This window comes from Podarcis raffonei, chromosome Z, assembly GCF_027172205.1.
Source record: "Podarcis raffonei isolate rPodRaf1 chromosome Z, rPodRaf1.pri, whole genome shotgun sequence".
Classification (NCBI taxonomy): domain Eukaryota; kingdom Metazoa; phylum Chordata; class Lepidosauria; order Squamata; family Lacertidae; genus Podarcis; species Podarcis raffonei.
In genome coordinates, this window is record NC_070621.1 from 2,350,752 (window position 1) to 2,363,421 (window position 12,670).

Genomic DNA, 12,670 nt, shown 5'->3' on the forward strand with positions numbered 1-12,670 from the left:
GATACTTCATACCTCCTGGGGTGCTTTATTTAATGTACAAGATTCCCTGTGAGTTCGTGAAGACGCCTGGCCTCTGCTACCTCCTCCCACTCTGACAAAGTTTACAAGCGAGTGAAAATGGCCAAGGCGGTCAACGACAATCCAAAATGTGATTGCTCCTAGGGAAAAAAAATCCTCTTTGATGAGGCACGCTCTCTCTCTTGCCAAGAACCACCACTCTACGTGGTTACGTCAACCAGGTTTTAGTGGGGCTGCAACCTTGTCCGTATTAATTTCATCAGCCCCAGCTGCCCTCGAAGTTGCCAACACAATTTTTCTGGCCAATGTCAAAGTCTTAGGGAGGGCGGCAGGGATGATCGTAGACCCGATTCAAAGAGCCTCACACATGATGGGAGCCAAAATGCTGCAGCCGCACAGGAGGCTGTGAGAGTCCAGTGATGGGTAGAAAACTCCTCCTGGTGGCTGATGGCTTGAAATCTCCCATAAGCAGGCTAACCAAGCAGCTCTTTAGTCTTTGCTGCCAACAGCTTCTCCATTTCGGCTACTGTGTCCTCTGCCATTTGCTGGATCTGCAGGGGGAGAAAAGTGTGTGAATGCAGGCAACTTTTTTTAAAAAAACAACAACAACATTACGGACATTCAAGGAAGCTGAATGTTTGTAAGTTCAGGACAGATGAAAGTAAGGACTCAGCTATACAGCTGCAAATAAAACATTTTGATTGTGTTGTAAAGTGCAACACACAAATAGGACACTAGATGGTGACAGTGAGCTATGGCAAATTCAATATAGTTTTCAAAACTTTTTTTTTAAAGCATTTTCACAGCGTTTTTAAATGTGTGTAGATTTCACCCAAGTGGTTTTTTTTAATGCTGCACACAGTTAAAACTATGGAACTCACTCCCACGGGAGCAGTGATTGGTCACCAACTTGGGATGGCTTGAAAAGAGGGCTGGACAAATTCATAGAGGAGAGGTTCTCACAGTGAGAAACAAGCAAGCAGGATTCAAGTGCAAAAGCAGAACTCTCCCCTCCTGAGTTCTCCCTGACAGGCTGGCTTTTGATGTGGGAGCAGGTCCAGATGCGTTCCAGGGTTAAATATAATACTAAATAAATAAATAAATAAATAAATAAATAAATAAATAATATAGTACAGTCGTACCTCGGGTTAAGAACTTAAATCGTTCTGGAGGTCCGTTCTTAACCTGAAACTGTTCTTAACCTGAAACTGTTCTTAACCTGAGGTACCACTTTGGCTAATGGGGCCTTCCGCTGCCGCCGTGCCACCACTGCATGATTTCTGTTCTCATCCTGAGGTAAAGTTCTTAACCCGAGGTACTATTTCTGAATTAGTGAAGTCTGTAACCTGAAGCGTCTGTAACCCGAGGTACTACTGTATTAGAAAATGGCCCATCAACCGACTAGTACCTGTTTCTCTATCAACCGGATAGTATCCTCTGACGTGGAGCTTTTGGCCTTCCTGGTCTGGCTGATGGCCTCGGCGCGAACTTTCCGCAGGGACTCCTTCGCTCTGTTTGTCAGCTGCTTTCCCACAGTGACCAGGTTCTCTCTGTGCTCGCGGGTGACCCTAGTCAAACAGTAAGCAAAGGGTGTCTTTGACCTCAGCTGCTCATGCACTCACAACCTCACCACTGGATCCACTCCCATGCAGGAGGCACACAAAGGACCTCAGGTGATAATCACAGCGTCCAGGTTGGTCCATATGGGACAAGGTGGTGCTCAAAGCATCGCAGTCCTTGCTTGCAGGATTTGCACTGGCTGACAATTTGCTACTAGGCCAAGTTCACGGTGTTGGTACTAAACATATACGTTCCTATACAGCTCAGGACCGCATTATCTGAGAGACTGCTTACCCCTTATGCACCGAGGACATCACTGCAGTCTCCTTCAAGTTCCAAAGACCTCAGCAGCCAACTCTGCAGTAACTCGGAGCAAGGCCTTTAGTGTGGCTGCCCCTGGCCTGTGGAATCACATACCTGTCGCGATACAACAGGCACCTGCTATGCGCACTTTCAAATCCTCAGCTGGATCGATGGGTCTTTACCATGAGTGTCCTCTTACATCTAGGGTTTTTGTCTTGTTTTGAATGTATTTGTTGGTTCTGTGTTTTAAATCCTTTCAACTATCTTACGTGTAATCTGCTGTGGGATGGTGGTTTAGAAGGCAATTAATAAATTGCAACGATAAGATTAAGTGTAATATAAAAAGGAAATGTCAGGAAAACCACTCTCAATAAATGTGTGGGCTAATTGCTACAAGGCTACTGGAGCAGGGGATTAGAAAGGTTTCTGAATGTGTACGCAGATGCAAATCTGGTTGGCCCTGAAAACGGGGTGGGGGAGAAAGCCTTGAGTGATAGGGAAAATCATGCTTAGGAGATATAGGAGTTTTATGGGAGAGGTGGAGCGGGACAAGAACAACAGGTGAGGAAGAGCAAGGTACCTCACATGGCAGGTTTCGTGAAGCTAAGGCCCTCCAGATGTTCTGGGCAATTGCTATGCTTCCCTGCACTTGCTGGGGCTGATGGAAGCTGTAGCCCCAAACATATGGAGGGCACTGGCTGCCTTATTTTATTCATTTAAAGCATAAAATGTATACACCACAAGTTTGTTTTAACAACAACAAAAAAGAAACCCAGAGCAGCTTACAAGGAAAATAAAACAATAAAATTCTCAGTAAAAACTCCTTAAAACTTTCAAAAGGTAAAACCAACAATGAACTAAAAACTTAAAACACATGACAGAATTGTGCATGTCTGGGCAGGCAGGCACTGAAAGGAGCAAAGGCACCTGCCTGGTTTCAATAGGCAGGGAGTTCCACAGTATGTGTGCCACAAGATAACAATTTCTTTCAATGACTTTGGGTGGGTACAGTGGTGCCTCGCAAGACGAAAAGAATCCGTTCCGCGAGTCTCTTTGTCTTGCGGTTTTTTCATCTTGCGAAGCAAGCCCATTAGCGGCTTAGCGGATTAGCGCTATTAGCGGCTTAGCGGATCAGCTGATAAGCGGCTTAGCGATCAGCTTTAAGTGGCTTAGCGGATCAGCTGATAAGCGGCTTAGCGGATCAGCTGATAAGCGGCTTAGCGGCTTGGGGAAAAGGGGGGGGGGAAGAAAAAAACCCTGCAGGAACTCACAAGACATTTTTGTCTTGCGAAGCAAGCCCATAGGAAATTCGTTTTGCGAAGCACCTCCAAAACGGAAAACCCTTTTGTCTAGCGGGTTTTCCGTCTTGCGAGGCATTCGTCTTGCGGGGCACCACTGTACTCAGCAAGTTCTAGGGAAAAAAGCCCTGGTTACACCCTGCAATTGGGGACAGGAAATGGGGCAACAGAGGGAGAAGCGTGGTCTTGCGACAAAGGAGGAGATGCGAGAGTAACATTGAAACCTGCCTTCCTTCCTTCCCGCTCCTCCTGGGTCTGTTCCCTCCTCCTGTGTAATTCAAACCAGGGGATGATCTGGGAGTGTGTTAACAATCAGGCTGCTGTGCACCCAGTCGAAATCCTCAGCAATTAGGAGGATAATAGCAGCCTCCTTCAGGATTGCATGGGGGGGGGAGTTGAGGGGAGGGGAGAACCGGGCAGGGAGAAGAGAAAGGAAGAAGAGAGTAGGAGGAGTTGTGGAAACCAGAGCAGGATCTTATCGGCCAAAGCAAAAATGGTGATGCTCAGCCCTTCTCTGCCTTGAGCGCTTGGCCGCACTAATTTCAGGCTGGTCTCTCCTGATGTTGCCTGCACCCAGGGTGTGGGGAGAGAAACTGATGGGGGCTCCAGCTGTCCTCACCCCCAACCTCAGGCCATGCTGGCCGGTGCTGAGAATAGCTGTGAGCCCAGATCCCTCAGCCCTTGGCTACATGCCTGTGAAATTGCTACGGTGAGCTTGCCTGAAGGCCTTCGCTGCAGAGCCCAAACCCAAAAGCTGGATTTCTTACCACGTGCAGGGAAATGGAAGACCCAAGGCAAGTGGGGAGGTTGCTTTTATTAAGGGTTCTTTGGGGACTTTGGGCTGCATGCCTGCTAAGTTCTACTCAAGAGTCGCCCTTGTAGTGGGAATTATACTATATGCTTTGATAGACAGCCTAAGAGATGTAAAAGAGGGTGTGAAAGGGTATTAAGATAGGCGACTCTGCTTACTCAGACCGCATGAAGAATGTGTCAATTACTCCTGTGCAGGAAAAAACTCAGCCTTGAGCTGACCTGTTCTTCTCACCAAATCCGGCATCCAGCTCTGATGACGCAGGCCTGCTTTTGCCTTGAGAAAGGGACATAATTTCTACGTATGTATAAAGCTAAGGCGAGGGGATCCCCCTATGTAAGACTGTGTAATTTGTAGGGCTGAGGGCTCCACTTTTGTGAGTCCCCCAGGGCCAAGTAAAGTTGCCTTAAGCATCACAATGTAGACCAGTATGAAGTAAGCAGCACATAAGCGGCACACAAAACACTGCCAAACCATTCTAAATCTTCGTCTGCCAGAGTGGCAGACGAAGGTGATTGACTATATGGGACTGGCTGAGATGACGGGCAGAATCCGTGACCAAGGAAAAGAGACGGTGGAAGAAGATTGGAAGAAATTTAAATTTTATCTCAAGAACTGTTGTAAAATTATTGAGTGCTAAAATGTCATGGGTAAGGCAAAGCAGATTTGCAGCGATAAATGATTGGGTAAGAGAAAAAGGTTTAAGAAAGTGAATTATAAGTAATTGAGATTAGGGGTTGCTGAAAAATTTTAAAATGGGGATGCAGAAAAGGGAGGCATGGGGAAGTCGTTGAAATTGGGTTTAAGAAAAAAAGGTTATGAAATTATACATGTTTATATGTTTGTTTGTCTTTGTATTGTAAGTTGTAATGTGTTACAATTTATGTTGGAAAATCAATAAAAATTTATATATATATAAAAAATATGTTCTAAATCTTATATTAATAATCCAAAAATTGAGAGAACAAGGTACAAGATCTACTACAGAAGCCACAAACAGAAAACTCATTCAAATTGTGTCCAAAAGGAAGACTCAATCTTTAAAGTTCCTTTAGCCAGGCTCCTGTAGATATCAACAAAGGTAAGTTTGATCAAACGAAGTGTCGGTGATGTTACATCACAATGGCATGGTTATTGAAGAAATTAATAAGATTAATGTACTCAAGTTAGCCACGGCCATCAAGTACAATGGTTCTACGCAGAGTAGGACTAACACTGTATGATATGCTTAATCTAATACCCAACATTATCCTGTCTGGTCACCATCTCCAAGGCCATCAAAGACTACCCTCTTGATACTATCCATGGGAAATTAGGAGACTTAAATGTGGACCAGAGCCAAGACCCCTCTTGCGCAGCAGTCATTTCCAAAGTGGCCAGCTCCAGCATGGCTCTCCTTTGCTATTTGCCCATTGATTCTCATTTTTGAGGTAGACTGTTCTGCAAACATAGGTTCCACTAAGTCACTTCTTCACGCAGCACGTAGTTGAAACTATGAAACTCTCTCCCACAGAAGGCAGTGATGGCCCCCGATATAGATGACTTTAAATGAGGATTACACAAATTCATGGAGGATAAGACTTAGATGGCTCTGCTCTGCCTCCATGCCTGGAGAACTGTGAGAACAGGAAGCTGGGCTAGGTGGGCCTCCTTTGGTCTGATCCGGCAGGGCTATTCTTAGGTCCTTAGTTACTGTCTATCACCCACTAATCTATTGCCCATGAATCAAATCTAATCCTTTAAAAAGACTGCTTTTTGGACTCCATAAGATTTCGTCTGTAAATAGCACCCATTGCAAAGTTCATTGTACTATGGTATTGAACAGAACCTAAGTTAAATAACATTGGTGACGCTGGAATTATTAAGTGTGTTTCAGAGGGCAGTTTTCTTTTCAGTCTGGAAGTTACTGCCAATCGCGATTGTTCGATGCTGTTCTAGTTATGCTGTATGCAGCCCAGGGCTCCAATATGGAAGGAGTGGTGATGCAGAAACCAAATAAATACATAAACAACCAGCTTTTATGGGCAAGTTTTTGGTGAAACTTATGGGACGTGGGTGGTGCTGTGGGTTAAACCACAGAGCCTAGGGCTTGCTGATCAGAAGGTTGGCGGTTCAAATCCCTGCGACGGGGTGAGCTCCCATTGCTCGGTCCCTGCTCCTGCCAACCTAGCAGTTCGAAAGCACGTGAAAGTGCAAGTAGATAAATAGGTACCGCTCCAGCGGGGAGGTAAACAGTGTTTCCGTGCGCTGCTCTGGTTCGCCAGAAGCAGCTTAGTCATGCTGGCCACATGACCCGGAAGCTGTACGCCGGCTCCCTCAGCCAGTAAAGCGAGATGAGCGCCGCAACCCCAGAGTCGGCCACGACTGGACCTACTGGTCAGGGGTCCCTTTACCTTTACCTTTGGTGAAACGAGGTGATGGAGTGGGTGGGGAGGAAGAGCATCTCTCCATCATACATTTTCAAACCTCTTCACTGCTGGCATTGGTCAGTTCAGAAGCGAAGCCAGCTCGGTGGGCGCCAGCTGTACAAGGAACTGGGAAAGGACCGCAATGTGTCCTGGACAACAAAGCAAGAGGTGGACTCCCTTGAGGAAGGGGATTCACAGAGACCACCTTGCCCAAAGGCATGCTGAAATCTGGAGCTGGCAGCAATCTCCTTGTCTGGGTGCTGCTGCTGAGAAAGGCCTCTCTCCAAACGCTTGGGCTGTAAGTGGTAGTGTGAGGAACCCAGAGAACCTCAACAAGGAGGAAGGTTTGCATGATATAAAGCACTCCTTCAGCTAATCCATAAAAGACTCCATAAAATAAATCCTGGGTGCAAAGCTAGGGTTGCCCAGGAAAGCCAGCCAGCGCTATCGCATTCCCCCACTGGGGTCGCCAAATCAAGAGAGACGGCTGTTGTGGTTACTTACATAGGAACAGGCACGCGAATGATCAGGCCATCTGCTTCCGGGTTCAGGTTCATTCCGCTCTCTCGGATCGCCTTGATAGCTGCAGCTGCGCTCTGCAAAAAACAAAAACGAGAAAAACCACCCTGAGATAAAAAAGGCGGAGGGAATTAGCAAATAATTATTACCAAATGCCGGAGCTCTCCATCAATGGAAGCAATCCATCTTGACAGAACATGGAAACATTTAGTTCGCTTACCAGCAAAACCAGGAAGTTACAACAGCGCAAGCCCCTTTGATCAAAACTGGACTGCAAACTGCAGCCCCTCCCTCATCCCCAGTATTGAGGTATCAGTGAAGTTGTGGGAGGAGGGCAAGGGGGGGTCAGCAGCTAAGGAAGGGAGGAAGAAAACCAAAAGTGGAAAACCAAAACCATTTTGATGGTTTGAGGCAATACAGATTTTTTTTTTTAAGGTGAATTCCCAAGGGGATGTTGGTGGAAGGAGACTCTGGACTTTGCAAGACATAGGCCAAACGCAGATGAAAGATTCCAGGGTCTGACTCTGCGTGCCAAAGATCTCATGCAGCAGGAGCTTAGAGGCAAGAGTTAAATCATTTTAACTGGTTCCACATTGCAACCACAGGCAAGTGTGAAAATAACGGGGATTAGCACAAGGCCTGTTTCTCACAGCTGTGGATTTTCAGGCAGGATCTGAAAGCTGCCAGCCCCATCTGTAGCCAGAGCTGGGAGGCAGGCAGGGATGAGACAAGGCACACAGCCCCTTTGACAGGCAATGTGGAGGGGGCGGCTTTGGCGTTTGGGGGGGCTATTTTTAAAATACATGCACACACACTGTGCTGCGCCCAGGCAGTCTACATACTGAACTTCAAAATCTGTGTTCTACACCCTGAATAGTTTGTGCAATAGGAAGAAACCTGTCTAAATTATTATCCTCCCCCCCCCCACACCAACTTTTAATTGTTTTCATTTATTTTTACAAGCAACAGTCAATATCGAACAGAAATCCACCACCAGGGCTAGGTGATATCTGGTTTTCAACACTGTGATTTATCACCAGCGAAACATCATGATATACTGATAGCTCCATTCTCATTTCAGACGTCATGATCTATGTAGAGGCAGTGGCTGGTTTCATGGTTTTTCCTGTATGGTGGTTTTTGCATAGCAAACACACACACACACACACGATTTGCGATATATTGTCAGGTCAAAAATTATGAAACCGATTTAACAATATGGACTTCAAACAGGTTTTGGATGATATATTGATATATTGCCCAACCCTGCCCCCCACCAGAAGCACCAATAGTCTATTTAATTACCTTGAACTTCTGAGCCATTTCAGTTTTTAAACAAAGGTATAATCCCACAAGTTGCCAAAGGCCTGTGACTGTTCTATTGATGTTGCGAATGTAATAAAATGATGCCAGGTTGATTGAAAAGCAGTGGGGTTTTTTGTCTGTTCTACTCTCTCACACACGGGTTGTCAATTTGTTCATTCTCTTTTAAAAAAGCAACCCACCTCTTCTGCCTGCATAATTTATTCTGGTTTCGTTAGTCAAGGGAAAAGCAAACACCATGAAGAGCACTGAAGTCAAACCTAGTCGCTGGAAATCCTGTTCACCCCATATAGCTCCACAGTTTTTGCAGTAACCACCTAGACATCTGAAGCTGCCTTAAGGTAAACTAAAAGGGACCCCTGACCTTTAGGTCCAGTCGTGGCCGACTCTGGGGTTGCGCACTCATCTTGCTTTATTGGCCGAGGGAGCCGGCGTACAGCTTCCGGGTCATGTGGCCAGCATGACTAAGCCACTTCTGGCGAACCAGAGCAACGCACGGAAACGCCATTTACCTTCCCGCCGGAGCAGTACCTATTTATCTACTTGCACTTTGATGTGCTTTTGAACTGCTAGGTTGGCAGGAGCAGGGACTGAGCAACGGGAGCTCACCCCATCAGAGGGATTCGAACTGCTGACCTTCTGATCGGCAAGCCCTAGGCTCTGTAGTTTAACCCACAGCACTACCCGCATCCCTGAAGCTGCCTTATGAGGGGTCAAATCGTAGCTCCATCTAGCCCTCTCCTCCAGTCTTTTCCAGTGAGTCTTTGGACTACAACTCGCATTAGCCCCTGCCAGCATTACTCACTCTTGGAGGAAAAACAGACAAAAAGACAAAAGAAGGGGTAATGGGAAGAAATAGGGTCCCTGCTGAATCCACAGCATGTTTTAGGCTCATGGGGATGGGGGCCTTGACTCCTGCATTGCAGGGGTTGGACTAAATGAACCTTTGGGTCCCTTCCAACTCTACAAGCCTATGGTTCTCTGACCCTTGGGAAGAGGAAAGCTTGCAAAATTACAGAGATGCTCCAATGCTGACAAGGCAGCTCATATGTTTTTCATTGTTATCAAAGCATGGCACCAAAAGAAGGCTCTGCCCACAAGGAGCTTACAACTCTAAATGTCAACAGTGTGGGAAAGGCAAGATGAATAATATCAGCTGCAATGGCCGTTAAGCCTTCATTTCAGCTAAGGGTGAGAACATAGGAAGCTGCCTTATGCTGAATCAGGCCATGGGTCCATCTAACTCAGTACTGTCTACACTGACTGGCAGCAATAGCTCTTCTGGACTTCAGGCAAGGAACTCTCCCAGTCCTACCTGGGTATGCTAGGATTGTTCCTGGCCCCTTGAGGGGTGTTCAGCTCCTGGGGTCACCTGGTGAATTCACGGCTGCCTTAGTCTAGCCTCCTTTGTGGCTCATGCAGTTCTCAATCACTCCATGCAGAAGTCCATCAAGGGTTGTCCACGTACCTCTGGAAAGCTGCTCATGTTGACAAGGATGAGCTGCGGGGATTTGAGGGAGATCTGCCCAAGCTGGCTTAAGGGAAACTTCCCATCCTTGGTTGCAACAGTGATGTGGTCCAGAGCCCCTGGAACAAGAGGAACATTCACGCCAAAGCCATGTCAGCACCTGGGTGCTGGTGGAAGCAAAGACAGCATGGAAACAGCCCAAATGTCATGCAGTTCCATGCTAGGGGTGGTTAACCTTTTCCATTGCAAGGGCTGTGTAGGGAGAGGAAGGCAAAGGGAGAGGAAGGTAAAAGGGAGCAGGGCAATTATTTGACTCCTCCCTTTGAACAGCAGGCTGCATTCCCACCATGTGAAAGTCAGGGGGTTTGTACTCTTACACGTACATATACACACACCTCCACCCAAGGAAGCAGGAGGCATCAGAGCTGGAGGTTCCCTGGACTAAGCTATCTAAAACCAAAGGCCAACACACACAATGTTTCTATGGCCTGTTCAGTGTTTTGCTGCATTGCTTTATGCTTTTCTTGCTGTAAACTGCTTTGATGATTTTTAAGTGATAGAGCAGTATGCAAATATATTTATAAATAAACCAACAGTAGCAGAACAGCAGAACAGTGTGATGAAGGGAACCAAAGCCCAACTCTTGTCCAAAAAAGGTCCTCACCCCTGAACTGAGGAGGTTGTTCCTTCTGATGGAGACAGTGTTTTCTGACCAGCTACTTTCTCCACCCCAATGTCCAACTACCAGCTCCTTCTCATTTTATTCCATTTTTATATGCGAGGTAAGCTGCTGTTCTTCACTACCTTGCTAAAAGAGACCAGAGGCTAAGTAACTAATTTACACGAATGTCAACGTTTTAACCAATTAACCACTCTAAAATGTTAAGTGGATCTAAGGGATGTGTACAACTAAAGTCTTTTCGAGCAGCCCCACTGAAACAAATGGACGAAAGTAAAGCCATGCTGCTTGACGTCACTGGATCCACACTGTGTACAACTAATGCTAGATAGAACCCCACCTGCTGAATGACCTGTTATTCACTTTTTATAAAGAGAAATGGTCAGGCAACCAACAGCTCTTTTCACTAGCAACAGCCCAACTTCTTTTTAGGCAGGGCCCCACACAGAATGACAACTCAATAATTGCAATTTCAGACACTTCCCTTCTGGCCCTTTGTTAATCTGCTCTTTCGATTCTTGCTCCAGAATGCTTCCAGCCAGACAAACTTAAGTAAGGAAGGACGGACGGGGTGTGGATATTTATGAAGTATATTTATTTACTTCATTTATATACCTCCCTTTTCCCCCAAAGGGGCTTACATGGTGCTCCCCTCCTTATTTAACCCCCACAATAACACTGTGAGGCAAGCTATGCTGAGAGGCAGTGACTGGCACCAAGTCACAAACAGTGAGCTTCACAGCCAAGTGAGAGGATTTGAACCCTTGTCTCTCCCAGGTTCTAGTCTGAAACTCTAACCACTGCACCACCACTGGTTCTCTGGAAATGTTTAAATGGAAATGCTGGAACAGAAAAACCAAAACTTTAAACTGAGCTGGAAGAGCTACTGTTCAAGAAGATTCATGTTAACAAAGACAAAGCTGGATGTGTGCCTGCGCAGGTGTGCCAATTTTTGTGGCAGCTTGTCCAACATTTTACAGTACAATGCTAATGTCTACTCAGAATCAATTCTCCTTGTATTTAGTGCAGGGGTTGGCAACCTAAGGCCCATGGGGGTGGTTTAATCAGCCCATGGACCCCTGCCGCCCGCTCGGTCGGCTCCCTTGCGCCGCGCTAAACTGGCGCAGAGCAGAGCAGGGACCGCCTTCCGTGATGCTGGCCAGCTTCCTGCAGCCAATGGGAAGCTTCACACGCCTCTTCCGTTCCAGAAATAGCTTTTGCACGTGTGCATGTGCATACAGCGTCTGCGAGGCAGCCCACTGCAGCGTCCGCAGGGCTGTGAACCAGCCCAAGCCACAAAAACTTTGCCGACCCCGATTTAGTGGGACTTGCACTCATGTGAATGTGCACTGGACTGCACACTTTGCCCAAGTTTTGTGCTTGCACTCAACCGCTGTCACTAATTTTTTTGTATAATTCAGCCAAGCTCTTCTTATGAAACGGCAACTCCATCCAATCAGTGAGGCGAGGATTGCTCTCACGGCCTGAAAACATTGGTGCTTACCAAAATAAGTTTGTTAGGAAGGGGATCCCCGTCCTTCACTATAGAAGAACCCCATTTTAAGCCAAAGGTGCCAGTCCATCAAGATAAGTCTGGTCCTCCCCACATCTTGAGGGCAATTTCCAAGAGGCTAATTTAGTGGCAATTGCCCCTTTCCTGCCACGCTGGTAGCTGACAATTCTCCTCGTCATCACATCTGCAAATGGTTCGCTTAGATGCTTCTGACATCTCCCACTCTGCAATGACTGCCTGCAGGAAGCTATTAGCAGGAAGGGATGCTTTCTAGTCAAGCTCAGGGCAAGCAAAGCATTTTTGTTAAGAATCGCAGGGCAGCCATCAATTATTGTGTCTGGAGAAGAGCTCTGGAGATGTTGGGATGGCAATGTAGGGAAGCTGGGGGCTGCTGCTTCAGAGCAGGTGCTGCAAACCTGCTGGAGTGACTTACCTGGCGAGGTGCGGATGCTCAAGTTTTTGTTGAAATCCTCCTGCAGGGTTTTGACCACAGAATGCATTTTCTCATTCACCTCATCCAAGCCAATGATCCCCTCAACAAGAGAGGTGTTGATGTTCACACGTGCCCCGCCTTTCCCTTTAGCTGGAGAAGCACAAGCAATGCAGTTTATTTATTCAGAGAAGTGGTTCTCAAACTTTTTTCCTCTGGGCCACACTTTCAGAATGAAAGTTTGCTTGCAACACACTGAATTTTATATTGGTAAGAAATGCATTGGAAAACAAGAAACAATTCCTAGCAGTGCTTGAGTTATAACATAGAACACAACTAC

The 12,670-nt window shown here is 46.6% G+C and overlaps 1 protein-coding gene across 3 annotated transcripts in view; it reads right to left on the bottom strand.

Moving 5' to 3' along the window:
* MRRF (mitochondrial ribosome recycling factor) overlaps positions 1-12,670 on the bottom strand; it is a 19,780-nt gene continuing 7,110 nt past the window's right edge. For all 3 annotated transcript variants that reach the window (XM_053373605.1, XM_053373606.1, XM_053373607.1), the window contains 5 exons: positions 12,334-12,483; positions 9,709-9,827; positions 6,903-6,994; positions 1,427-1,586; positions 1-569 (listed from right to left, as the gene is read on the bottom strand). In XM_053373605.1, coding sequence (XP_053229580.1) covers positions 492-569; positions 1,427-1,586; positions 6,903-6,994; positions 9,709-9,827; positions 12,334-12,483 — 599 coding nt within the window. In that variant the 3' untranslated portion in view covers positions 1-491. The remainder of the gene's footprint in view (positions 570-1,426; positions 1,587-6,902; positions 6,995-9,708; positions 9,828-12,333; positions 12,484-12,670) is intronic.